This window comes from Colletes latitarsis, chromosome 12 (genome assembly GCF_051014445.1).
Source record: "Colletes latitarsis isolate SP2378_abdomen chromosome 12, iyColLati1, whole genome shotgun sequence".
NCBI lineage: Eukaryota > Metazoa > Arthropoda > Insecta > Hymenoptera > Colletidae > Colletes > Colletes latitarsis.
This window is the reverse complement of record NC_135145.1, coordinates 19,974,404-20,000,000: the sequence shown is the minus strand read 5'-3', so window position 1 is coordinate 20,000,000 and position 25,597 is coordinate 19,974,404. Positions and strand designations below refer to the sequence as shown.

Genomic DNA, 25,597 nt, shown 5'->3' with positions numbered 1-25,597 from the left:
TTTCCTAGGCCCCGTATCCCTATACATAAGTTACACTGGTTACAGTCTACAAATCTACTCGTGGCAAATAGTTCATGTTCTAACTTGAGGTTCTTTAATTCGGCATGTTCGGCAGATTAATTTCTAATATTTATCAATTCCTCCCGTACGTAATTGTGTATATAAAAACACACATTTTTATTTATGTTCTTGTGAACAATTTAAGATTGTTTTCAGACGTGTAACGTTGGGAAACATTTCTTCATCGATTGTCGATTCACCAGCAATAGCGAATCAATGGAGTCTTACGTTAAATAGAACGAAAATGAGATATCATTTTCCTCGTCCTAATGAACTTCGTCGCATTAAACGCCATGGTTGGGACGCAAGAATGGCAACACTCGGTGGTAGAAAGATTATTATGAGGAGAATTTTAAAAGGCAGACATGTACTCACTCATTAAACATTTATTACCATTATTTGCGTTTAAAAATATATACATTTACTGGTTTTCTTTCTAACATGTCTAATGTAAAATAAAAATTATTCATCTTGCATTAAATATTTAAATTCAAGTTGTTTGCAAGTCCAATCAAAAGGTGGAATTAAAGGAGCCTCGATCGTTAGATCCTGTCCCTTTCCAAGAAAAGATGGTAAAACCATTGATCTTAAATGAATATGAGCAGGAATAATAGGCTGTCTATGCGCGTCTACTTTCAACAATTGAAGTAGTTCTTTGTCCAATTTTGGTGGGAAGTCTGTATATTTGAGAAAGGGATTAACATTTACATAAGTATTGCCAACTTTTTGGACCCGTGACCCATATATATTATCTCCTAGAATTGGACAATATAAAAATGTAGCTGCAAACAGTCTAACAGCATGGTACTTTGTAGTAGACGATTTTATTTCGACCAAGGAAGACAAATTAAGCGTAGAGTTGGACAAGACTTTGAATTTAACATTTAAAATTTTCACATCTCCCCTTTTCATTGCATTTTTAAACCATGATGTTACAATAACTGGCTGAAAATTATTTAGAAACATTTAATATCGCATACAAAACAAATGGTTAATTAACCTGTTGGACTAGAAGTTACCTTTTTAAGTTTATACTGAGGATTCAATTCCATTTTTATTGCCAAATGTTCTTCTCCACGTAATGTATTTGGAACTCTAATTGTAATTGCCCAATAAGTACTTGTAAAGTTATTTCCACGGCGTAATGCAAGCTTTATGTTATCTTGAATCTTTGAATCTCTTGCTAAAAGTGTGATACCAGTCATGTATCTGATTTCAAAATTAATTTATACCTTTAGATAAATAATCAAGTATTTGTAACAATTTACCTTACCAAACAAATTCTACTTACTTTTCCGGTTTTTTAACTACAATTAAGTTTGAATAATTCAGTTGTTTAGCAATATGTGGTAAGGCATCTTCTAATGTATAGTCTACAAAATTTGGTATATTACTAGAAATGGTTTCTTCGTGTATCCTTTGATGGATTATGCCATATGGTTTATTCAATACTACCAAACCATCTGTAAAGTCAAAATTACTTTGAAAAACACATAAAAAGCTATTTGTTACTTGTTATTCTTACCTTTATTATAAATCACATTCTTCACAAGATCTTCCGAAAAGTCTGTCAACGACTTCCACGGATGAAGCTGTTTGTAAGGATGAATTTTCTTTTCCGACTTTTGCTGCACATTTTCCATATTATAATTTCTGTTAAACAATTTTCTGTGCAACCCATTCACTGCAGGTGTGCACAAGCATCTATGCATAACAAACTTAATATTCTCCATTTCTGCTGTCTAACGTTCAAGTCTCTTTTCAAAATTTATTCAAAAGATTATTTCTTAACTACCAATATCTTTCAGAACAATTCAGCAAAGTTTAATTATTTTGAAAAGTTAGGTTAGATACTGTTACTTGTGTTTGTAACATCAAAAGTACCGCCTCGAAACGAAACTTCTGTATGTTCATTATTCTATGGTGAAGCAAAGTTAGGTCAAGTTAGGTTAGATTATTGCATAGTAGAAGCCTTTGTACTCTGGTATGTTTCCTTTGTAGAACATACTTCATTGTCTCTCTGACTCGAAGCGTTCTCGCGTTCTTTGTAGTGAATGTGTTTATACGTAAATGTTGTGCGTAGCGTTATTGTCATAATTTCTTCTTCTCCGTTTCTAATAAAAACAAAAGCAAAATGTTGACACGTCGCGTAAATAATATATTTTCCAAGTGTTCTTTGTATAATATATTATAATAGTTACGTGTACCTTTTGCATGTTCATATAATAGAAATCGTTGATACGCATAAAGGTATTTTAATAACGATGTACGCTATTTTGTTGACTCAACATTCTTTGTGAGTTTTAAATGATTCACTAATGGATTTCTACGTAATTAAACTTGTAATATTTCTTCAGGGACTGCAGGTTAAAAATCAAGTGACTTTTATATAAATATATATACAGAAATATAAAAATTTCGACATGTGGAAACCATTTGAAGCTGGTAGTTCACCAGTTGACTGGTGCGAACGTAATTACAGTATTTCTTCTAGCATCGCTGAATTTATGAACACGGTTTGTAATTTATAACAATGAAAATTAATATGAAGGTTACAATTTTATTTAGTATTCTTATTCTCAATTGAAATAATACAGTTCTTAATCCCTTACACTAGGCTGAAATTCGAAAAAAGCCTAATCCATACGCCCGAATGTCAGAACTTGAAATACGATATGTCGTTCGACGAAATATCGATATTTACGAGTTCGATTCATGATATTCATCTTTGGCCCGAAATATCGATTACGAGTCAGCTCGTGTTGTTTATGTTTGACATGAAATTAAACAACAATCGTGATGTTCAAGTTTAACCTAAAATTTTCATCACGAGTTACACTAGTGCAAGGGGTTAAATAGCTTATATTAATTACAACTATTTTAGAATTTATTATCGAGTATTGAAATAATGGTAGAACAGTAATAAAGTAATCTTGTTTATAGCTGAGCAATGTGGTATTTCTATTGCTCCCCCCTGTCCTTATGCATCTCTTCAAAGATTACGGTCGATTTGTAAATCCTGGAATTCACGTCATTTGGTTCTTATTAATGATAGTAGGTCTTAGCAGTGCATACTTTCATGCTACTTTATCCCTTATTGGTAAGTAATTGATCACAAATTTCAGGAATATAGATATATTTAAATGTTTTCTTTCATTATGTCATAATAGGACAATTATTAGATGAATTAGCAATTTTATGGGTATACATGGCTGGATTCTGTATGTTCTTTCCAAGAAGGTACTTTCCAAATATTTTACAAAATGACAGAAAACTACTTTCCTTATGTGCAATGTTACCAACTCTTATTGCAACCGGTTTGTCATTTATACATCCTGCGATAAATGCATTTGCGTTAATGAGTCTTTGCATACCAGCATTTGGATTTATGATAATCGAATTAAAAAGGTAAAATTCTATGTTCATAAAAAGCTGTACAATGTAGCATCAAGTTATAACATTTAATGTGCTTTTTTTAAGGACAAAGTCCATGAGAGTTTATAGATTGGGTTTACGGTGCGGTGCTGTTTGGTTACTAGCTGTTACATGCTGGTTAAACGATCGTTTATTTTGTGATACTTGGCTGAATCTGAATTTCCCTTATCTACATGCACTTTGGCATTTGTTTATTTTCATTGCAAGTTACACAGCAGCTGTACTCTTTGCATATTTTTCTGTAAAAGATGAAAAACCACAGCAATCACCAGTGTTAAAGTATTGGCCACAGGATGACTTTGAACTTGGTATACCATACGTAACTATTAGAAGTTACGTTAAACTTGATACAAATACAAACATATAATTACCAATGTAAATATCGAAGAGGCTGCTATTACAATTTTTTACTTAGCAAACAATGTTGTTAATTTTGAGAACAACAAAATGGAAACATAGGCGACATTGAAGCGTACTATTTAATTCTCTTATTTTAAAAACTTGACTGTTCCAGTATTTTTACAAAGAGATGTATATATATTTTACATTTATCTAGTTTACATAAAAGATAAATTTGCTTTTTTTAAAAGATTTGATGAAAAATCAAAGAAATACCCCCTACATATATTTACGTGAAATTTTGCATATTCATAGCCTGCCCCCTATATACTTAGGGGAAAATTGACGACAACAAAAATTTAGAAATATGCAAAATTTGAAGTCGATCAGAGGAGTCTGGGGATTTCGTCGATTTTGAATAAGGACCTTTGTGATATTACTCTAGTTATTACTTTTTCTATAAATATATATGATTAAGAAATGACACTATCTGTAGAGGTGCAATATTAAAGTATAGTATAAAAACATTTATTCTCTTACCAAATGCGAAGCAACATTGTTGCAATATATATTTGTTATTATCTGAAGAAAAAATTAAATGGAATATCGAAGTAATCTTATTGGAACCTTGTATTATCTAAATTTATGAAATTGGAAATTACTATATTTTTTTCTTTGAGTAATCTTTCAATAAATAAATTTACGTTGTTCCGTTTTTTATACAATAAACTTTATTATAAATATAATCATTATAAACATATTGTGATACATTTATGTACTCTTATCTGTGGAAAATATATCTTATTTGATAATTAAAGAGTTGTTTTTTGAGCAAAAAAAATTTGAATTCAATTTTTATAACAATATGTTTATGTAAATGCTATTGTATTTATATGTAATAACCGTTATTAGATCGAGACTTGGAATATATTTATCTATAAAAATAATGAGCAACATTCTGTTATTTTGTGTTTTATAATTCTACAAATTATGTTTCTTTCTCTCCTCTATAAACAACAATATTCTTATCAGTTTCATGGATCTTGACCTCATACAGAATATTTGGATTAGGCATAATTTTCTTTAATTCGTTAAAAATATAAATAGCTAGATTTTCAGTAGTTGAAACAACATTCTTGAAATAAGGAACATCCTTGTCCAAATTTTTATGATCCAATTGATCCATCAATACCTTTTTCATGTATAATTTTAAATCTGATAAGTTCATAACCATACCTGTTACAGAATCTACAGGCCCACATACAGTAACTTCGACTAAAATGAAATTGCAATTAACACTTATAAATCTTAATAAATCAATAATAATTACTTGTATAATTATGACCATGTCCCCAATAGTTGTTACACTTTCCGTATATATTTTTATTTTCTTCCTCGGTTAAATCGTTACTAAAATAGAATGAAAACTGCATATAATTAAAAAAAGTTATTCTTTACTTTGAATATTGATTTTGTACCTGTGTAATCGGTGACAACTAGATATTGTCTCTTTTCGAGTTAAATAAGCAATTGGTCGTGCCATTGTCTATTACGTTCGAAAATTTTTGATTTCAATCTGTATTATACCGTTAAAAACGTACAAAACAAATGCTCGTCTAAAGAGAACTGGATACTGGATACAGGTTGAAATTATTCAAGGATAAAAGTGATCGCGAACATTTTCTTCTAAACATATTTATTGTTTATTCTGAATTTTTTTGTCGGAATGAGTATATTTAACGAAAGTTTGAATGAAAGAAAAATGTGCAAACAGAAATATTTTATCTTCTAAAGTGAGTGTCAAAAACAAATAATTGCGAATGAAACTTAAAGCGACGAATTTACGACACAATTTACTGGATTTCGGTACTCCGTTGAAGCCATTTTTCACGCGCATGCGCGAAAATTGCGGCAAACCTGGTCAGTCTAGTCACACTGCTGACGGTGATGACCAGTGGTTTTATGGTTTGTCCCATCAACACTTTGGTTGCGCGATATAAGTGATTACGCGTTAAACGAGAATATTACAATTTGCAAGATTTCAATTCATTTCTTTATAAATAACAAGTATTTACCGTTTGAGTGTGAACGCAAGTACAAGTCTACGTCATGCCGGTAACGCCCTAGGACTTACAAGAATTAGTCACCTAACGGAATGTGTAATGTTTAAAACGATCTAACATAACGAATAAAAGGATCGGTTTAATTAATAACATCGAATAGAAAATGGATAGCAAAGGCAGGAAGATAATTGTTTGCGATAACGGAACAGGGGTAAGGTTATATAGTTCTACCTATGTTTGATTTCTCTTTGTAGTTTCTTAAATGTATGTCTAAATTCTATTGTAAACATTTGTTTTTGTTAAAGTAACGTTATATGACATGATCGAAAAAGAATATCTTGTATACGTGTTAATTATTTGCTTACAGTTTGTAAAATGTGGCTATGCAGGAGCAAATTTTCCTGCACACATATTTCCATCCGTAGTTGGACGTCCTATTATTAGAGCAGTTAATAAGATGGGCGACATTGATGTAAAGGTAGATTCCTTAATTTTCCATATATAATATAAATTAATCGGATTATTTATCCCAATTTCAGTTGTTCATGCGGGGGTTAATTGTTGATAAGATATATGGATGAAATTTGTTTTATACAGGGTGTTTGGCCACCCATGGGAAAAATTTTAATGGGAGATTCTGGAGGCCAAAATAAGACGAAAATCAAGAATATCAATTTCTTGACTGAGGCTTCATTAAAAAGTTATTAAAAAATTAAATTAAAAAATTTCGAATCATACTGAAAAAATTATTTTTGATTATGGAACTCAATTGCAATCATTTTTGGTGAATACACATACCCCTGAAATCCTACCCACTTTCGAGAAAAAAATTCGAGTAGGTATTGAAATTTTTAGACAAAATTAAAAAATTTCAAATCATACTAAAAAAATCATGTTTAGTTACAGGGGTCAGTTATAATCATTTTTGGTAAATAGACCTACCCCTGAAATTCTACGCATTTTCGAGAAAAAAATTCAATACGAGCGGAACTTTAAACGTTAATAACTTTTTAACGAAACCTCCATCAACAAATTAGTATTCTTGATTTTCGTCTTATTTTGGCCTCTAGAATCTCCCACTAAAATTTTTTCCCAGGGGTGGCTGAACACCTTGTATGGTTTTAAAATTAAAAGTATTTTTTGGAACATTAGATTACTATTTGTAGTCAATTAGTTGGAAACAGTTTATTAATTATTTACTTAATTTTCAGCAAGAATATAATATTCGTGTAAGTCATTTCATATTACACTGTGTGCTCCAGTGTTTGAATTTGATTGAAAGTAGTCCATGCATTTACGTACTAATCTAAATAAAGTTTAATTTATTAATTCCTTTTTACTAACAAATATCAAAATGAAGTATACACGTAAAAAGTAATATGGATATTATTTTTAAGATTATTAGAATATATATTTATTTATCAAAATTTAATTAATAATCGAGAAAATCAGGATAAATCGGTAAAGATAAGACATTTAAATTATTTATGATAAATTCCATCGTCGCATTATAAGTTATTATTTTGTTATATGTTATTGAATACACAAAGAACATAAAATATTACAGAATGAAAGTGTTTACAGAGTTAACATTTATGCGTGTGTGCTGTGTTTTTTATAATTACCTAATATATTTGTGTGCTTACACTTGCTCTCGTAGGATGTGCTTTACGTGCCTGTAAGTTTATTGCATTTTTTGATGATAATATGTACATCTATCAATATTACATCAGAGCTTAGGAAACTTGAAAAATTTTTTACTCAAATATCGATAAGGTCTCTACCATTATTATATCTTCTTTTTTGGCTTGTGTACAGGGTGTTACCAAATGGGTGGTAACATCCTGTGTATGGCAACAATTTGAATAATTGATATTGTATCGTCTAAGCAATTATGTCAGTGTTAAAAAACAGAAGGTAATGTACTTGATGGCAATAACATTTCACTAATGAGAAAATAAAAATAAAAAATATTTTTTTATGAGAATAGGTATATTTATTACTCATTATCATAGTTACCTATACTCCGAATTACTTATTTCATTAGAAGTTAGAGCAACGTGTTAAATTATTGGAATATTAACGATTTATATTAATCTACTGCACATGGAAAATTCATAGTTATATTTAAGTAATTTATATATTGTTACTACAGGATTTAATGGTCGGAGATGAAGCAAGTAAATTTCGATCTATGCTAGAAATTAGTTATCCAATGCAAAATGGAATTGTTAGGTGTGTATGTGGATGTATGTGGTGAATGCATGTATTCTAAATTATTAAATTATTAAAATATATAATAGAAACTGGGAGGACATGTGTCATGTTTGGGACTACACGTTTGGGAAGGAAAAAATGAATATTAATCCAAAGGAGTGTAAAATTTTGTTAACGGAACCACCGATGAATCCTATTACAAATCGCGAGAAAATGATCGAGGTAAAATAACGATTTTGGATATAAATTTTTCCTCCGAAAATTTGTAATTTGATTCTGGGTACTATGAAATGATTTTAGGTAATGTTTGAAAAATACGGTTTCGCTGGAACGTATATTGCGATTCAAGCAGTCCTTACATTATATGCTCAAGGGTTGCTTAGTGGCGTTGTAGTTGATTCTGGGGATGGTGTTACTCATATTTGTCCCGTGTTCGAAGAATATGCTTTACACCATCTTACTCGACGATTAGATATAGCTGGTCGAGATATCACAATGTATTTAATAAAACTTCTCATGTTACGTGGTTATGCGTTTAATCACTCGGCTGATTTTGAGACTGTTAGGATGTTAAAAGAAAAATTATGTTATATTGGATATAATATTGAAACTGAAGATAAATTAGCACTTGAGACAACAGTTTTGGTCGAGTCGTATACTGTAAGTAGAAGTTTCTGTGTGTATATATATTTATACAGGGTGTTCCCTGGGAAAAATTTTAATGGAAGATTCTGGGGGCCAAAATAAGACGAAAATCAAGAATACCAATTTGTTAATCGAGACTTCGTTAAAAAGTTATTAACGTTTAAAGTTCCGCTTGTAGAACGGCAATCTGCGAACAACTGCGCATGCGTGATAGTGGTTCTCATTCAGTATGAGAAACTCTACTTACTGACGTATCGACAGTCTTACAGTTTTGTGAATGAGAACCACCATCATGCGTGCGCAGCTGTTCGCAGACTGCCGTTCTACACGCGGAACTTTAAACGTTAATAACTTTTTAACGAAGTCTCAATCAACAAATTGGCATTCTTGATTTTCGTCTTATTTTGACCTCCAGAATCTCTCATTAAAATTTTTCCCATGTGGCCGAACACCCTGTACGTACACATAAATTCTGGTATATAATTATTAAATTCTTTTAGCTTCCCGACGGAAGAGTAATAAAAGTAGGTGGTGAAAGATTTGCAGCTCCGGAAGCTTTATTTCAACCTCATTTGATAAATGTTGAGGCTCAGGGGATTGCTGAATTAGTATTTAGCACTATTCAAGCAGCCAATATTGATATAAGAAGCGAATTATATAAACATATTGTTCTAAGCGGGGGTAGTACAATGTATCCAGGTCTTCCATCTAGACTTGAAAGAGAAATTAAACAACTTTACCTACAAAGAGTGTTAAAGAACGATACCTCAAAATTAAATGTAATTACAAAATGTTTAATATTTTTTTTTGTCAATTTTAATATATGGAAGATGTGTGTTCATGTAGTCATTAATATGTGTTTTTAGAAATTTAAAATAAAAATCGAGGATTCCCCGAGACGTAAACATATGGTTTTTATGGGTGGTGCTGTATTAGCAGAAATAGCAAAGGATCGGGATTCAGTATGGATAACGAAGGAAGAATATGATGAAAAAGGTCTTAGTGTATTAAAGAAATTACGTTCTTAGGAATCATAAAGAAAATAGTCATTGAAATATAGAAAAAAAATACACATTTTTTACATTTGAAGTCATTTAAAAATTAAATGGAAAATTTTTATATTTTGCTTTCACAACTGATTTACATCGAATTATATGTTTCAATTGCACACAAGCGATAATGGTGATGAAGGTATGTAATATGGTACTATAAATATTTTAAATATTACAATTTTTAATTGAGATTAATTTCAAAATTAATATTAATTGAATTAAATTTGTAATAATGTTTATGTTTATATGTTTACCATGATGCAGAGTACATCTATAGGTGATATACATTGTAAATATAGCTATCACAAATACTTCCTTTTCAACAAATTAAAATGCAGTTCGTCTATAGTCTGATAGATATACATTATGAATTAAAAACAAGAGTATGTTTACTTCTCCTAGCTTATACTGATTTTACAAAGTTTAATTCAAATGTTGTATGTATAATCACATGAGGAATCAATTTGTTAATATAATGGCTAAAATTAAGTAACGAAGTTTGTAAATATCACACAATAATAAAAATATTAAATTTTACTACCTTTTATATGTAAAGTATGAAAGTTGATCATGCTATTTTACGAAATGACTAGATAACAGTACTTACGCAATTGCATTTTTGTATAATAAGATTGTTCCAAATTATGGAGTATGTTTTGCAATATGTATAATAACATTTACAAAAATCCTTACTTTTAGATAAATAATAGACCTTCAATTTTGGCCATTATTGTAATATGTAATAATTAGTTTATAAGAAGACAGAAAAGCATTTATCGCCTCTATACCCCCCTCTAAACACTGAAAGAAAGGGAAAAAGTACTATTTTGTAGCAAAATTTCAGTTTGAAGCAAACTACAGGAAACAGAGGGTGCGAGGTAAAAGTATTTTATACGATGTACATATATATAATATAGAATAGTTTTATAATTTTAGTTAATTAATTTATAGAAATAAATTTATTTCTTATGAAAATTCTTCCACTAATTTTTAAATCCTGTACATATTTAAATATCAACGTAGTATAAAATCTTTTTCAATTATTAAAACAAAGTCAATGGATTTAAATGTTAAAAACATGTAATAATTCAACAATGATAAAAAAAATTGGATAAAAACAAAGGATACAATTGCGATTACGACAAATCTACAACAGTCTTTATTATGTTTCTCCATTTGACCTTTATATTGTGTATCAATATACACGTCATATATAAATAAAAATAACAATATAATTGTATTATACAATTTCGTATTTAATTGGATATATAATGTAACAATAGATAAATGTATATGTATTCGCTTTGTTAAGATCTGTACAAGTGGTTTGTGACAACATTCTGTATAACAATAAAATAACAAGCTGTTATTTAAATAAGTAAATATAATTTTTGAATAGTGCTTTAGAGCGTATATTCCATATTACAAAGTTCATCTCGGAAATGTATACAATGTTTCCTTATGCTTTAATAAATCATTCTCAATGTAACAGTATGTGTATCCTGTTATATTGATCATATTAAGCAAATTAAAAAAGAAAAAAAGAAAAGAAACGGTATATAAAAAACACTTTCATTTATAATGGAAGAATTCTTGTTTCCAAATTTCTGTACTGTGTAAATTTAATTTTTTTCTTTAATACATTTTAGATCACTTGAAAGCGCGATACGACGCTATGATGTAGTAAATAGGGAATTGGATGGAAAATTAGAAATTTATATAAATTACACTTAATATGTAATTGGTTTATCCTTACACTGATCGATACAAAAGCTAGTGAAACGTTTAAGGAACTTTGGATACTCCCTTTTATAAAGAGCACGTAAAACAGGTGCTGGAGCCCATCCACCAGGATTAACTATAATTGACAGATTGGAGTATTAGATGCGTGTACACACGTGTACGTGTGCTGACTTAAATTCGAAAAGAAAGAATAAATTGCAGTACTAACCAACGGAACAGTAAGTTATTTTACATGTAATATTTTCTCTTTTTATTTCTTCTTCATCTTTTGGAGGATCAATAAAGGTTTGACATACGAGACACACAGTTAGATACACTCTCACACATTTTCCTGTATTTGGCTGTAAAAAAACAATTTTACGTAGACCGATGTTTAATGGAAATAAATATTTTTAACCTTTTAGTAAAACTTACAGGATAATCAGAGTGCTCCGTACTATGGTTACAAACTATCCATAAATCGTGTGCATCGGGATCTTGATCGTCAGAAACTCTACGCATATGCGACCAGAATAACGCATCTCTTTGACTTGCTGGCCAAATTCGTTTATGCGTTTGTAGAAATATCAGAGTATCTTTAGAAATATTTTCGATCACGGTCATGTCCTCGAGCGTAGCCTCCCATCCACTTCTATATTCAGGACTAAAGAATATTTCGCAAACTTCATGACCAGTGACTCCTTTCACAACATGACATGCTTTTAAAGGGTCTACCACTAAGCCATCTGCTTCTTCTTCGCGTCTATACATTCGCATGTCGCCATCTTCGGCAAATAATTGCCAGCCACCAGCTCCTACTCCAAGTCGTGCATAATGCAATTGTTGCATCGTTATTTTTTCTATCTATAAATACATTCAATACACGAATAAAAAGAAAGATTTAATTGTTGTAACGGCGACTCCTTTTGAACCTGGGGTAATTACCTCTGGCCAAAGTCTATGCTTAGACGCCGACATAGTAGGAGTTGCTAATATCGAAACTGATTTTTGTTTCAAACGATCTCTCAGCTGATTTTCTTCATCAATCTTATCTAATCCAGTCTCTACTGCGTCATAGAATTCTTCATCGCAGAGAGCACTATGTGGTCCTTCCTTGAAAATCAAGAATTTTGTTTGATTACACAATCTGAAATTTATCAGCTGTGAAGACACAGGAATTCCTTTGGATCGATTAAATTCATTCACTCACGTTTCTTAACATTATCTCGAAGTTCATCTTAAATTAAGACTATTTTATCAAATTTTTAGAAAATCAACGATGTTTAAATCCAGCTCAAATAAATTGTATACCTTCTTACTTTAAACTAGACAAGGTGTGACACTTTCAAGATAGTAGCTCTATTCATTGTGAAAGTACATAGTAATGCAAACATACTGAACAAACAACGTGCATGCATAGATAATTAGATTTCCAAGCACGAAGTATGCATGAAAGTTATACTCGTAAAATAGTAATATATGGAATAGTAATTCAGATAAAATATTTCTAAATAGGTAGATGATTTGATAGCACAATTAACCAGTTAGCTGTGATTTACGAGTATACTCGTCATGGAGAAGCGGCAGGATTTTGTATCATGACGAGTATACTCGTCATTGCTCGATGCAAGCGTATGTTATGTTTTAGTGCAATAATATTATATTTGATGTACTTTGGACCTATATATGTTATCAATTTATGCAATCGAACCTCATAATCTGGACCTCCATGGATAAGGACTCTGGGTCTAGGAGAGTCACCTTGATGCATCGCAACTTGATCTTTTAAAGTTTTGTAAAGTTCCTGTACTTTTCGTTTTTTCTCAATTTCTTTTTCCCATCTACGACGCCATGCATCTTCTCGTTGTACCATTAATTCAACGCAATGTTGCAATGTCGCAAGCACACCTTCGCTCGTTGCTTTGAAAGTTATCGCTTCTCCTTTAAAATCTACTGAGTGTTTGGCTGGATCAAACATTGTCTCAACTTTATTTTCTGAAACGAATATCTTTCATTCGACATTATAATTCTTAGACAATAAAAAGACAATTTATTCGAAACGTCTGTAAATATATGAAAATTAGAAAAACAGATGACTGTAAGACAAATGAACATAGATAAACATAAATCACTGCTTTACATACCTTTCATGGAAATGTTTTTAGCATTTTCTGCGCAATTATCAAAATACTTCTGCAAAGTATCTATTTGCTTGATTAGAATATCTCTGAAGGTTTCAAGTTCTGCTAATTTTTCTTTCAATCCTCTAACGCCACGTTTAGTAAAGCTACCTGCGCTTGTGATAGATTGTGTATTCGACACAAGCGAAATGGCACTACCGTGACGTTTCAAACTGTTCTCGCTTCCGTAACCAGACTCCGACTATTAAAAATAAACACAGATAGTTTTAATAAAATTTTTTTGCTCAGGTTCAATTTTTCGCTTTACAAAGCGAAATTTCTATACCTTATAAGATTTTAAAACATCGACCCAACGCTGCTTTTCTTCTGGACAATTTGCTCTTAAATACCATACTAGACAATCGTTTACAGATACATCGAACCTACATTCGTCAAATTCGTGTGCCTAACAAAACAGGTGGTAAAGAGTGATATCATGGCTCATTTCATAAAACCAACGAATAAACATATATAAACCTGATTATTTTATATCAGTTCGTACCTTAATATTAGCTTTATACAAACTTATTGAACCACGACATCCAAATCCACTGTCCTGCTCAGATTTGTAATAAGATAAAGTACCATCTTTGAGAACAATAAATCTAGTTTGCCAGCCATGTATATAATTTGTCCATTTGGATAATGTACCCTTAAGTTCTGGAACTACAACACCATCGGAACCTTCTTCGTCTACATCGTCACCGTCTATTTCTGCTTCCACGCACTCGGTTTCTTCAACAAGTCGAACTGTTTCTATTTCATCGGCCATTCTTATAAGCGAATCTTACGATTTCGATGTTGATTGCTTTCAAGATAAACACAACATACTCGAGGAAGTATATTTAAAGTCACCCTGACGCGGGCTAATCTGTCCGTAAGTGATTACTCGATATAGCAGTTTAAAATTTGCAGAGTAATCGGTCGATGATCGTTTCCGCGCTACGTTTTAGAACATGTCGATCATTGATTATCATACACATAACCTTATGCAAAATCCCTTATCGAATAAACGAGACATCAACAGCACATATTTTTTTAGCAAATAACAGAATTAGCAGCAGATTGAAAATCAACAGTTTTACGCAAGCAGTATCTCCATGAACGTTATGTGCGCATATAGTCTTTAATTGGTCACGTTTCTATATGTTGAACAGTTTTTCATTCCATAAACATTTAGCATCACTTTTACATACCAGCCACTATTAAAACGTGCAATATCGTATGTTCCTCAAGTTAATTATATAAAAGAACAATAACAATAGAAACGCAAGAGTAATTATTACTTTCCTTCCAGTCGAATCGAATATGTGGAATTCGAATATCGATTAGAAGTATCGATAATCGTATCGAGAAATGCACTGTGATTGTTTGAAAGCTATTTAGAGACCGCCAACTTTAGCAGATCGTCACGAATACACGTGAGAAGTTCGTGGTTGGGTCGACAATATCCATTAAAATAATGATACTCGCGGCATTTTTCATTCTATTTTATATGGTGTCGGATGCTAGTGTGCATAGATTAAACGTGCCTAGAGTTTTGTTGCCGGTATTCAATGATTTTGCTGTTAATTTTACACTTGAAGTTACCGATGGTGCTTGTTATCAATGGTAACTACTGTTTCTCTCATGTTAATATCATTTTATTGTTCAATTGCTTAAAAATTCTGTCTACTTAAGAACGTTCTTATCATTGAAATCTTAACATTCTTGAATCATGTATAATTTTCTGTGTAACTTTATTAATTTTATGTAAGAAATGTTTATTTTTTAAATCGATGTACAAGATTTAGCTTTAATACACAATATTAATTTCCTATACTTTACGTCGTGCATGGTTTAATTAAACTAATTCAATATTAATTGTAGGTCAACGTCACGTTTAGATATAATTCAGTTAATTCCCATAAATGAAAATGTCGAACGAACATGTTCCTCTGCTATTTTAATTCAAACGATAACAAGAGAATCTACTAGAAATACGGCAATAGTATTGGCAGAGGATGTCAATAATGGACAATTTTTACGATGCGATGTTATAGTCGATGCAATTTTTTCTTTAAATCTTGTTACAACCACAAGAGAATTGTACATAGAAGAAGCACCAGAAGCATTCGAAGTACGAGCATACGACGAACAAGGTACGAAACATTTAGATTTATCTATTATATCGATCTAAGCTTGTAATTGTTAAATATAATAAAAGTTTATATTCTATTTTTCTTGTATTTTAACAGGCAATGAATTTACAACTCTCGCAGGAGTTGAATTCTTTTGGAGTATAGATAATACCGATAAATATATGTTGGATGGTAAAACACAGAATGATGTTCTGAGATTTATGACTTATCAGGAATCACAGTACGAAACTCCCTCGACTGTTGCTGCTTTAGACTCTGTTAGTAAGACAGGACACATCGTGCTATTGGAAGGGATAAAAACTGGTACAGCTAAGGTTTCCGTAAGATTACCATACCCGGAATATAAACATGTACCACCGATAGAAGTAGAATTGATCGTAATAGCCAATTTAATTATCATTCCATCGGACATAACAATAATGGCGTACGATAGTTTTAAATATAAAATAATGCAAGCTCGTCAAGGTCGTTTAGAAGAAATAAATCTACCGTCTAGCCAGTACTACTTAGAAGCTGAAAATCCAGACATACTAGAAATTGATAATGACCATGACAGCGCGTATGCTAAGTCCTTGGGTCGCACCAAAGTATTTTTGCATGACAAAAATGTTCGCGACGAATATCCTGTTATTTTGCCATCTGCTATGGTCAATGTGAACGATGTATCTTACATCACGCTCGCTATCTTACCTAACAAAAATTGGGGTTTAATACTTGGCCACACCCATGAGATTGTAGTCGAATTATACAACAACAAAGATCATAAATTCTACATCGGAGAAGGTGTAGAAGTGTCGATGAAATTGGACGAACGTTACTTCGAACCGAAATTGGTAACGCAAAATGGTACTTACGTTGTCGGTGTGCCTATTACATGCGGAACAATGACTATCGAAGCTACGCTTTATGGCATAATCGATAAGTATGGGAAAAAGATTCCTGTCGCATCGCGACCTACTACAAGAGCTGAGCTTTTGATTCACACTCCTGTCACTATTCAGCCTAAAGTATTGGCTGTTCCATGGGATTTTAAGGCCAAATCACGGTATGACATAGTGTTGAAAGCAAGTGGAGGAGATGGATCATATGTATGGTCTAGTAGACATTCATCGATAGTAACAGTTTCTCAAAATGGGGGGATAAGAATTGTAGCAACTGGTACAACCGAGATAAGCGTTGCCATGACAAGAAATCAGTATAACAAAGATACAGCAAGGGTATATGTGTTAACGCCTTCGAAACTAAAGGTGGTAGAGTATAGTATGGAAGTAGCTGTAGGAGAACCAATTTATCTCCACATTGCGTTATATGGAAAATTAATTAATGGAACTGATTCTAAAGAGGTACCATTCAACGATTGTAGAGATATTAATTTTGAAACGTACATTCCGGATAGTAATTTTGTGCAAAACGATAGTAAGGTCGTAGAACCCGTTGGAATCGCGTGTGCTGTTATAGCAATCACTAGCATGGATATCGGAACGTCTGAAGTAACAGTAGTATACAAAGCTAATGGTCAATATTTAACTGATAATATCACTGTGTCAGCCTATGAACCTTTACTCGCGATACATCCAAGTAGCAAAGAAACTTTGTTAGCGGTGGGATCTTCGAGAAAAATAGTTTTTAAAGGTGGACCCCACCCGTGGTCCAGTAAACCTCAGAGTTATTTACGAAAAATTCAGGTATCTGAAAGTAAATTTGTCGAGGTAATAGAACATGGAGATTTACCAAACGAATTTCACAAATTGTCAGTTTTTGAAGTAATGTGCAAAGCTCTTGGGGAGGTGATCTTAACATTTACAATTTCCAATGTTCCTTTACTACCAAATTGCAAAAGTATGTACGCGATCGAAACTGTACGAATTATTTGTGGAAAACCTAGACATATTTACCTTCAGCCTGAATATAAAGACAGCAAGAACTGCCCTATCAGTCTTAATACGGAAAGAGTAATGGCATATAGCGGTAAAAATTTCAAACTTATCACTATAGTAAAAGACGAAGAAGGTAGAACATTCGATAACATTACGAGTTTACACATCGAATGGAATTTAAAACCCTCGTCTATAGGTTTTGTAGAAATGTCGCCTGGTTGCATGGAAGAAACGTTCACGGACATGAACGTAATTTTACCAAAGAATTATTATCAAAATGTTATTTTTAAAAAGCATTCCGGTGTTCTTACGCTAACAGCTACCGTTACAGGTTATCAGAAATACATTCTAAGTAAATTAAAAATAATACCCGAATGGCCGCCTTTTGCCATTGAAACTGAAAGAAGAATCTATGAAACTCCACTTATTGAAGCTTCCATACAAATGGTTTTAGTTAACGATACCAGTATTAGCCCTAGTAAATTAATGGTATTAAATGATCCCACTGCAAAATATTATTTACAAGTTAGCCAAGGTTCTGGCTACTATGAATTTGTGCTGAGTACAGATGATATTGCGGATGTCCGATACATAGAGTCGACAAAAACAATCAGCATTACGCCAAAAGCATCTGGAGTACTTAATTTGGCATTGGTGGATCTTTGTTTGCCCTCAAAATCGGCCGAAGCTGTGATCGAAATACAGCAGCTTGCTGTTATAGAAATAGAAACAGTAAATAAAATTGAAAAAGGGAAGTGTGTAGTGGCTGCATTGAAGCTTTATGATACAAACGGTCATATAATAAAATTACCGTTTTTGAATGTATTGGAATTTAAAGCAGAAGTCGATAACGAGTGTATAGAAGTTAAACAACTACCTCCTAGCGAGCATGGTAATGCCCCTTATAATCAATTGTTGTATATGATATATGGCATGGCAGAAGGGGAATCTCAGTTAACTTTTGTGAATAAAGGAGGTGATAGAGAAATACAGAGCGAGTCAGCGACTATTCAAGTTTTCCTCCCTTTAAGAGTCTTCCCAAAGAATTTAACGATATTGGTAGGCACCGTTTATCAAGTGCAAACAATAGGAGGACCGTCGAATGCAGAAATCGAATTCTCAACGAAAAGTAATGATATTTTAAATGTCGATCGGAATGGTATATTTGAAGGAAAATCAGTTGGGCAAACAAAAATAATCGTTAGAGCCATTGGTCTTAATGCTAAAGGCAACAAAGTCATTTATTCTGAGGATTATACCGACATACATGTGCTGTATCTTGAGGGCATTAAAATCGTCGTTCCAACAAGCAGAGTAAAAGTGGGTGCGACATTCCCACTTTGGGCGTTTGGTATTCCAGAATATTTGACTCCACTTATTATAGGATCTATGCAACTACCATTGATTTTTATGTGGTCATCTAGTGATTCTAATTTAGTAACTTTGTATAACATGTACGAAGGTACAGGTATCAATATCAGATATCAAAACGAGGTTTCTTTGAGAGCTAAAGCTATCGGTCCTGGATTGGCAACCATTTATTTAAATGTCACAATGCCATGTAACATGTTGGCTGGATTTAAAAGTGACGTAACGTACACTACTTTTGTAAAAGTAGAAATCTTTGAAGAATTGCGTTTGACGCATCCCGAATTACCTTCCAATGTACCAGTGATATTAATGTCACCGAATTCTGTTTTGAAATTGCAAACAAATCGTGATAAGCATGGCTCCACTACTTATAAAGTGTTGTCGACCATGCATGGAAATGATTCAGAGGATACACATGCTTTAACTCCAACATCTAAAACTGTAATTATCGATAAGAATGGTATCATAAAAGCTGGCGAAAATCTTGGGAAAATAGTCATTTCTATTTCAAATATGGAAGCATATAATTTGAAGCAGTCGATTACCGTTATTGTCGAAGTAAGGTCTTAGCTGCATATTTTTAAGTAGAAATTTAATTAGAACAGACATTTTTATTCCAATTACTGCTCGTAGGTGAAACCCGTTCATTACATGATGATATCGTTAAAATCAATTTTGCGAATTCGTAATGGGGAAGAATTAAACATGTTGCCTAAAGGCATGGAATTGGATTATGCTCTCGAATATTATGATAACGTTGGAACAAAATTCCATGCTGCCGAAATTAATGCTAAAACTATGCTAAATCGTGCTGACCTAGCATCATTTACTATAAGCGGTGAAAATACCGTTACTGCAAAATTCATTGAAAATGGAGATCTTGTTGTAAAGGCATACAATGAAAGGTATCCTAATGGGATGTTTGATTATGTACATATGATGATTGGTGACATAGTCTTTCCAACAAAGGTATTTTATTCGATCTATGAATTCTTTCATTCGACGTAGATAATATTACGTATTAATCGAATTTATATTTCGTAGACAACATTGACAGTAGGTGATATAGTTTGTTTCTCAATGCCACTTCTGGCTTCTGATGGTGATCCAGGTTACTGGCAATCCTCAGCTTCTGAAATATTAACAGTAGATCCTATCACAGGAATAGGTAGAGCGAAAAATGTAGGCTATGCAGTTGTAAAACACAGCCTTGCAACACATATGCAAGGTGAAATAGAAGTCAATATACAACCGATTGCAAAGGTATCATCTGTTTGCCAGTTCATTGGTACAATTTTTATGAGACATAATTTTTCTTTTATTAATATTTCGTCAAACAAACGATTTTGTTTTGCGAATACAGGTATCAATTGTTCCATTAAGAGGTCGAAATATCACCGGAACTGAAACATTCAGCGTTCCTCTTGTATTGAAAAGTAAAGACGAGCAAGTTAAAGAAAACAACGTATTATCTAGAGGTCTAGGTGGTTGTAGAACGTTTACATCCTTCACCCTAAATTCATTTCCTTACACGTGTAATATACAATTTGTTTCATCGACCACGTCAATCGGAGTAAAAGATTTATTCCTTGTCAAGCCACGATTTGATATTACAACAGGTTAGTAGTAATTCGATTTCAAATAGTATAAAGACGGTGATCGTTAATTTAATTAATTATTTACAATGATTCGTTACAGGTTTTTATTATTGTGATATAATACCTATGGGCTCTCCCAATATAATCTCCAGTACATTAGAAACTCGTATGCAAATAAATGCACAACACAGGGACATTGAAGCTGTACCTTTAGAAGTAACGTATCTTCCACCTGTATATGTCGATGCCAAGGAAATTGTTTTTATCAATATTCATTCTCAAACTGTGCCAACTGCAACACTCGAAATATATGGTTTACAATCTGTATTGGATCATCTTACAGTGAGTTCTATCCTCATCGATGAAAGTTTCGATTTTAAACTGCGTTTGTTCATATCAATCGTTCTTAGATCGATGTACCAGATGGAATGACTGTGAGTGCACGACAATATATTTCCAAATCAACGATGCAGTACAAATTACGTTTAATACATAATCTAGATGACATTCAAGGACAAAAAGTTATCGTTGCTAACGACATTACAAAGCAAAATATATCTGTAAGTGAACGAAAGAATTAATATTAAAATTAGCGACTCGTTGCAATAATTTATATTTTTTTTTAGCTTTTCGTACGCGTGACAAAATATGAAAATTTCATACCATTATCTGGGATTCATTGGGTGGATTATATGTATTTTCACCGTTATACGTTTGGAACACTTGCCGTTCTCGTAATTACATGCTTCTATGGTAAACTTCTCCTTATTTTTAATTACATGCCGTTTAAATTACTACGTAAATATTTTATTAACGATTCGCTTATTTTTTTAACAGTATGGAAGAATAAAATGGCAAATATTGACTTGAATGTAAAAAATAGAACAGTTTTTGGTACGTATTGCAGTGATACAATTAATAAACATTTATTTTTATAAATTAGCTGCTTAAATATTTTCTTTTTTGCAGCTGACAAATGTCCACCGCAATTAAAAAAGACTAGTACCCCGTGTTCAACTATTTTAAATAGTACAAATATGTTTACTCCTCGAAGCCCGATTACACCGATAAGACCATTCTCGGCATTTGATCCGGTTTATGGCGATCCTCGCAGTTTTTATTCAGCAAGCAAACGGAATAGATCAATGAATACCTAATGAATCTAATAGTAAGAACAAGTGACATTTTCGATATAAAGACACATTGTACTTACAACGAGACTACATCGTATTAACTAGATTTGTTTGCAAACGAATATTCGATTGTCAGAAACTGGTGCCTTATTACCACAAACTCATTTTTATTAAGAAATTAATTACTCCTAGAAGGTAAGGATTTTTTATGTTGTTTTTTATAGCGATGATATATCAGTCGATATTAAGTTACGAGCATATAAAATTATGTATATTCTGTAATATAGAACTTAATTTTACGATTGATGGAAAGGTCCACAGAGGAGTTTGATGCAAATGTATTTCAAGGTTATGTTGGTTGTATTTAATTTATAAAAATTGAGGTATATGGTTCCTAGTCATATAGCTGATAATTTACGTAATTACCGTAATGACACGATTAATTATTTGATACGCATCTCGTATAACAATGGAAGAAGAATTCCTACAATAATTTTTACACTCTTTATTGACTGTGAGACAAAGTTAAAATGGCTTGTAGCATAGAGTATAATATTTCTACATATTGAATTACTTTATAATTTTTATATTCTTTAAATATAATTTGTTTTGACGATCAAATAATTTTGTTGTATAATTTACGACAACCGTTAACGTCACAAAAACGTATAATTTCCATTTACTGACTAAGTCAAGAATAGATAATATTGCTTAAGTATAAGATCATATAGGTAGGAACGTGTACTATATACTGTAAAGAATAAAGTAATTTTTAGTATTTTTTTGTATTTTATATACTTGTATTTTAATTTCATGTAGTGGAACCTCAATATTTGCAAGAAAATGGGGCTGAAAACTGTAACATACTTATGGCTCGATCACCTGCATTTATTTTGAATGCAATCGTTCATTGTACCGTGCTTCCACGAGAAGAAGACAGCGTGTTTACATCCTCACTCCCGTTGCAGTCCGCTGACTCGGAGGTACTGATCGAAAATGGCGACGAAGGTCGATGACAGCCAATCAGCGGACTGCAGTAAGGGTGGGGATATAAACACGCTGTGTCTTCTCGTGGAAGGACGATACATCATGCAGATATCAAAGTTCTACCTTGGATGCTTTGTAGTTTGAAAGATACAACGAATGTAAATTCTTTATAAATAATGTTTATTATAAAATTAGATGTACATAATGGAACAGTCAGGTTTCTTACGATTGTATAGAAAAAACTGCCTCTTTCAAATGACTTAGGACGAATTTGTACACTTAATGTTTCTTCGAAGTTTTAAGTAATTTTTCGTATTTGTTTTTACTAGAGTACCATAATGCAAAAGGAATAGCTAACGAAGGTAGCGTCATCACAGCGAATGCAGCCCAATCGATCTGATGTAAAAATAATTGAAAATATTAAATATTTTATTCTATAATGATATTTCTATTTGTATAATTTTTGTAGTTACTCACCACATGAGAAGAAAATTGCTTGTCGTAATCTCTGAACGATACAATGATTGCTTGGCCAGGTTCGCTACTGACAGCAAATTGTAATCTAGGAGCATCTTCCTTGCGTCTGTATAAAACTTCCGCAGACGAGAAATTGAAATGTCCAAATATCCGTGGCTTTACAACAACCGTATGAGTAACATTCGTGTAAGGTGGAACACGATCTATCCTTGCATTTATTTCTCCACTCACATGAGTAAAATGATCCGGGTGGAAAGAGTTGTCTGTGATTTCAACTTCTAACGCAGCTGCATTCCCTACATTGTGAACCGTATACTGTAAAAACATTACACGTTGAGATAAAAATGTTAAGGTTACAGAAATTACAGAAAATACATTTTCGTAATTACTTTGATCACAATGTCCATATTTTCTACAAGATACTTGTTCAGAAGTTGTTTAGATACTAATAATCTTGCAGCCTCTTCCTCTTCTTCTGCATGTATGGTGAGAATTAAAGCAGCAAAAGCTGCAGATATTATGTACCACTTCATGCTAAAATGTCAATATAATTCGTAAGATTTCGATTACACGTTACTTTCGATTTACATATAACAATATTGGTATAACTATTAAAAGAACCACAGATTCTTAAAAAACCAATCAACGTAATTTAAGAAACTTTTAAAACAAGGCACATTTTATTCACGAAAATTTATTAATCGATGTTATTCAAAAAAGTCAAACGCGATGTTTATAACCGTTACTGAAATGTGTCAAATAAAAACTACTGTCTTTTATAAATATCATACGTTACGTAGAATGTGGTTTTACGATTGAGATACTCGTTTCAGTTGAACTTTCATTGAATAATTTGATGGTTTGTACCTTTTCTAGTGACAGAACTGTGTTACACGCGGCAACGAGATGATTACTCCATAGGAAGAGCTAAAGGATACATTTGAGAGAAGTGCCAACAACACATACTTTGCTGCCACGTTTCGATGAAGGGAAACACCGTTCTGTGTCGATTAACTTCCGGTAATTTTTTAATAAAATGGCGGTGAAAACAAATCGATACCTCGGTAAATGTTTATACAAACTTGACTGATACGAATGGAAACATTTAACAAAGTTTTGCACGATACTACGCATCGTGAACGTTAACGGAAATACATAATTCGCATAAAGTGTTTCAAATATATTACGACACTAGCGAGAACCATTTCTTCGTTCATTGAGAGTTATACTAAATTATCTTGAAATTTCAAGTATTATTCGTGCTGTATAAATTCGATAATCAGCGTTGTTATTAATATAATATTTTAAACAATGGCTGCAAAAGTATATCAATCGGATCAAGAGTTAGAAACAAAGGTTAAAAAAGGTTAGGATATTCTTATTCAATGCAGTAGTAACAGCGTGTTTTCTAAACAATTTGCGGAATCTAATAATTTAATTATTGTCATTTTTTTAATCGTTTCTAGCAACTGAACGCATATCCGAGAATATGCACATTGTTGCAAACGAGCCGTCTCTTGCATTTTATAGACTTCAAGAACACGTAAGGAAAGCGTTGCCTCCTATGGTGGAAAAACGGGTAGAAGTATTAACGCTTCAGCAGCAACTTTTGGGTAGATGCTACGACGTAGAATATGCCGTTAGTGCTATTAAAACAATGCACGGAGCTGGAAAAAGTTTTGAGAATACTCTGGAATTCATAAAGAATGCGATATTCTTCAAACAACAATTAAAATACGAGGAACAACGTAGACATAAAAAAGATGCAAACAGAGATTCTGTATATAAACGATTATCTGCACATATTCCCACTTTAGATCATTTGCCGGATGAAATATCCGATGTAGTAAGGGAGACAGCCAACAGAGTAGAATCTATGATGAATCATGCTAGGCATTCTGCAGAAATACAAAAAACAAATTGAAATTTAATATGGAAGTTGATACTTTACGTTTAAAATATAATAACATTAAAAAATATGGATGTTGACGTTATAAATGATGATAAATAATAATTAATTGATTTGCAATCAAAAAATTGTGTAAATAAACACATTATATGAAATATTAGTTAAATAATGTTGTTACTTGTATCTTCCGTATATCGGTACATTTTATATATCAGCTGAATATTTTAATGTGTTTTGTGTATTTTTTAAGTACTTTTATTTTGTAATTGTTAAATATTTTTATTTATTTGCTACTAACGTGCAAATATTATAATCTAGGAAGTGTGCGAGAAACAGTTTATCATAAAAGTTCTTTTAAACGGTGGTTTACGTAATAAACTTTAGATGTCAC

At 32.2% G+C, this 25,597-nt stretch overlaps 9 protein-coding genes across 14 annotated transcripts in view; 5 read left to right on the top strand and 4 right to left on the bottom strand.

Annotated features, from left to right (window-relative positions):
• Nucleotides 1-549, top strand: part of Mrpl34 (mitochondrial ribosomal protein L34) — a 586-nt gene extending 37 nt beyond the window's left edge. The window contains exons 1-2 of the mRNA XM_076779807.1: nt 1-145; nt 217-549. The exon at nt 1-145 is cut by the window's left edge and continues 37 nt beyond it. Coding sequence (XP_076635922.1) covers nt 105-145; nt 217-442 — 267 coding nt within the window. The 5' untranslated portion in view covers nt 1-104 and the 3' untranslated portion in view covers nt 443-549. The remainder of the gene's footprint in view (nt 146-216) is intronic.
• On the bottom strand, nt 501-1,966 carry LOC143348986 (pseudouridylate synthase RPUSD4, mitochondrial). The gene is made up of 4 exons (XM_076779796.1): nt 1,586-1,966; nt 1,352-1,523; nt 1,080-1,269; nt 501-1,005 (listed from the first exon to the last, which is right to left on the bottom strand). The coding sequence occupies exons 1-4, from the start codon at nt 1,791-1,793 to the stop codon at nt 523-525; spliced, it is 1,053 nt and encodes a 350-aa protein (XP_076635911.1). The 5' UTR covers nt 1,794-1,966; the 3' UTR covers nt 501-522.
• Nucleotides 1,967-2,066: 100 nt separating this feature from the next.
• Nucleotides 2,067-3,878, top strand: Bwa (alkaline ceramidase). 2 transcript variants are annotated; one of them, XM_076779803.1, is made up of 5 exons: nt 2,067-2,310; nt 2,418-2,576; nt 3,004-3,160; nt 3,231-3,468; nt 3,541-3,878. In XM_076779803.1, the coding sequence occupies exons 2-5, from the start codon at nt 2,484-2,486 to the stop codon at nt 3,860-3,862; spliced, it is 810 nt and encodes a 269-aa protein (XP_076635918.1). In that variant the 5' UTR covers nt 2,067-2,310; nt 2,418-2,483; the 3' UTR covers nt 3,863-3,878. The 2 variants fall into 2 exon arrangements, with proteins under 2 accessions (XP_076635918.1, XP_076635917.1); XM_076779802.1 differs by having other exon boundaries at nt 2,067-2,326.
• Nucleotides 3,879-4,431: 553 nt separating this feature from the next.
• Purple (6-pyruvoyl tetrahydrobiopterin synthase purple) lies at nt 4,432-5,682 on the bottom strand. The gene is made up of 3 exons (XM_076779806.1): nt 5,313-5,682; nt 5,165-5,244; nt 4,432-5,109 (listed from the first exon to the last, which is right to left on the bottom strand). Exons 1-3 carry the CDS (start codon nt 5,375-5,377, stop codon nt 4,823-4,825), a joined length of 432 nt encoding a protein of 143 aa, XP_076635921.1. The 5' UTR covers nt 5,378-5,682; the 3' UTR covers nt 4,432-4,822.
• Nucleotides 5,683-5,699: 17 nt separating this feature from the next.
• Arp2 (Actin-related protein 2) lies at nt 5,700-10,704 on the top strand. Of its 5 annotated transcripts, none has more exons than XR_013080851.1 (9): nt 5,700-6,108; nt 6,265-6,375; nt 7,558-7,575; nt 8,053-8,132; nt 8,201-8,336; nt 8,415-8,774; nt 9,260-9,538; nt 9,626-9,950; nt 10,511-10,704. XR_013080851.1 is itself a non-coding variant. In XM_076779793.1 (8 exons), exons 1-8 carry the CDS (start codon nt 6,061-6,063, stop codon nt 9,785-9,787), a joined length of 1,194 nt encoding a protein of 397 aa, XP_076635908.1. In that variant the 5' UTR covers nt 5,700-6,060; the 3' UTR covers nt 9,788-10,704. The 5 variants fall into 5 exon arrangements, 3 of the variants coding, with proteins under 3 accessions (XP_076635908.1, XP_076635909.1, XP_076635910.1); XR_013080850.1 differs by having other exon boundaries at nt 10,076-10,704; XM_076779793.1 differs by having other exon boundaries at nt 9,626-10,704.
• An 828-nt stretch (nt 10,705-11,532) lies between these two features.
• Nucleotides 11,533-15,008, bottom strand: Cert (ceramide transfer protein). Its single transcript, XM_076779788.1, has 8 exons — nt 14,216-15,008; nt 14,000-14,119; nt 13,678-13,915; nt 13,245-13,528; nt 12,479-12,646; nt 11,969-12,397; nt 11,763-11,895; nt 11,533-11,669 (listed from the first exon to the last, which is right to left on the bottom strand). The coding sequence occupies exons 1-8, from the start codon at nt 14,483-14,485 to the stop codon at nt 11,542-11,544; spliced, it is 1,770 nt and encodes a 589-aa protein (XP_076635903.1). The 5' UTR covers nt 14,486-15,008; the 3' UTR covers nt 11,533-11,541.
• A 59-nt stretch (nt 15,009-15,067) lies between these two features.
• Nucleotides 15,068-22,230, top strand: Gp210 (nucleoporin 210). The gene is made up of 12 exons (XM_076779784.1): nt 15,068-15,324; nt 15,583-15,854; nt 15,951-19,660; nt 19,736-20,071; nt 20,147-20,365; nt 20,466-20,721; nt 20,801-21,042; nt 21,111-21,260; nt 21,327-21,453; nt 21,538-21,594; nt 21,670-22,028; nt 22,121-22,230. Exons 1-11 carry the CDS (start codon nt 15,176-15,178, stop codon nt 21,855-21,857), a joined length of 5,706 nt encoding a protein of 1,901 aa, XP_076635899.1. The 5' UTR covers nt 15,068-15,175; the 3' UTR covers nt 21,858-22,028; nt 22,121-22,230.
• Nucleotides 22,231-22,983: 753 nt separating this feature from the next.
• Nucleotides 22,984-24,300, bottom strand: Ssrbeta (signal sequence receptor beta). Its single transcript, XM_076779804.1, has 4 exons — nt 24,165-24,300; nt 23,687-23,831; nt 23,298-23,612; nt 22,984-23,216 (listed from the first exon to the last, which is right to left on the bottom strand). Exons 2-4 carry the CDS (start codon nt 23,828-23,830, stop codon nt 23,100-23,102), a joined length of 576 nt encoding a protein of 191 aa, XP_076635919.1. The 5' UTR covers nt 23,831; nt 24,165-24,300; the 3' UTR covers nt 22,984-23,099.
• On the top strand, nt 23,841-25,476 carry LOC143348992 (BLOC-1-related complex subunit 8 homolog). The gene is made up of 2 exons (XM_076779805.1): nt 23,841-24,663; nt 24,764-25,476. The coding sequence occupies exons 1-2, from the start codon at nt 24,609-24,611 to the stop codon at nt 25,219-25,221; spliced, it is 513 nt and encodes a 170-aa protein (XP_076635920.1). The 5' UTR covers nt 23,841-24,608; the 3' UTR covers nt 25,222-25,476.
• The last annotated feature ends 121 nt before the right edge of the window (nt 25,477-25,597 follow it).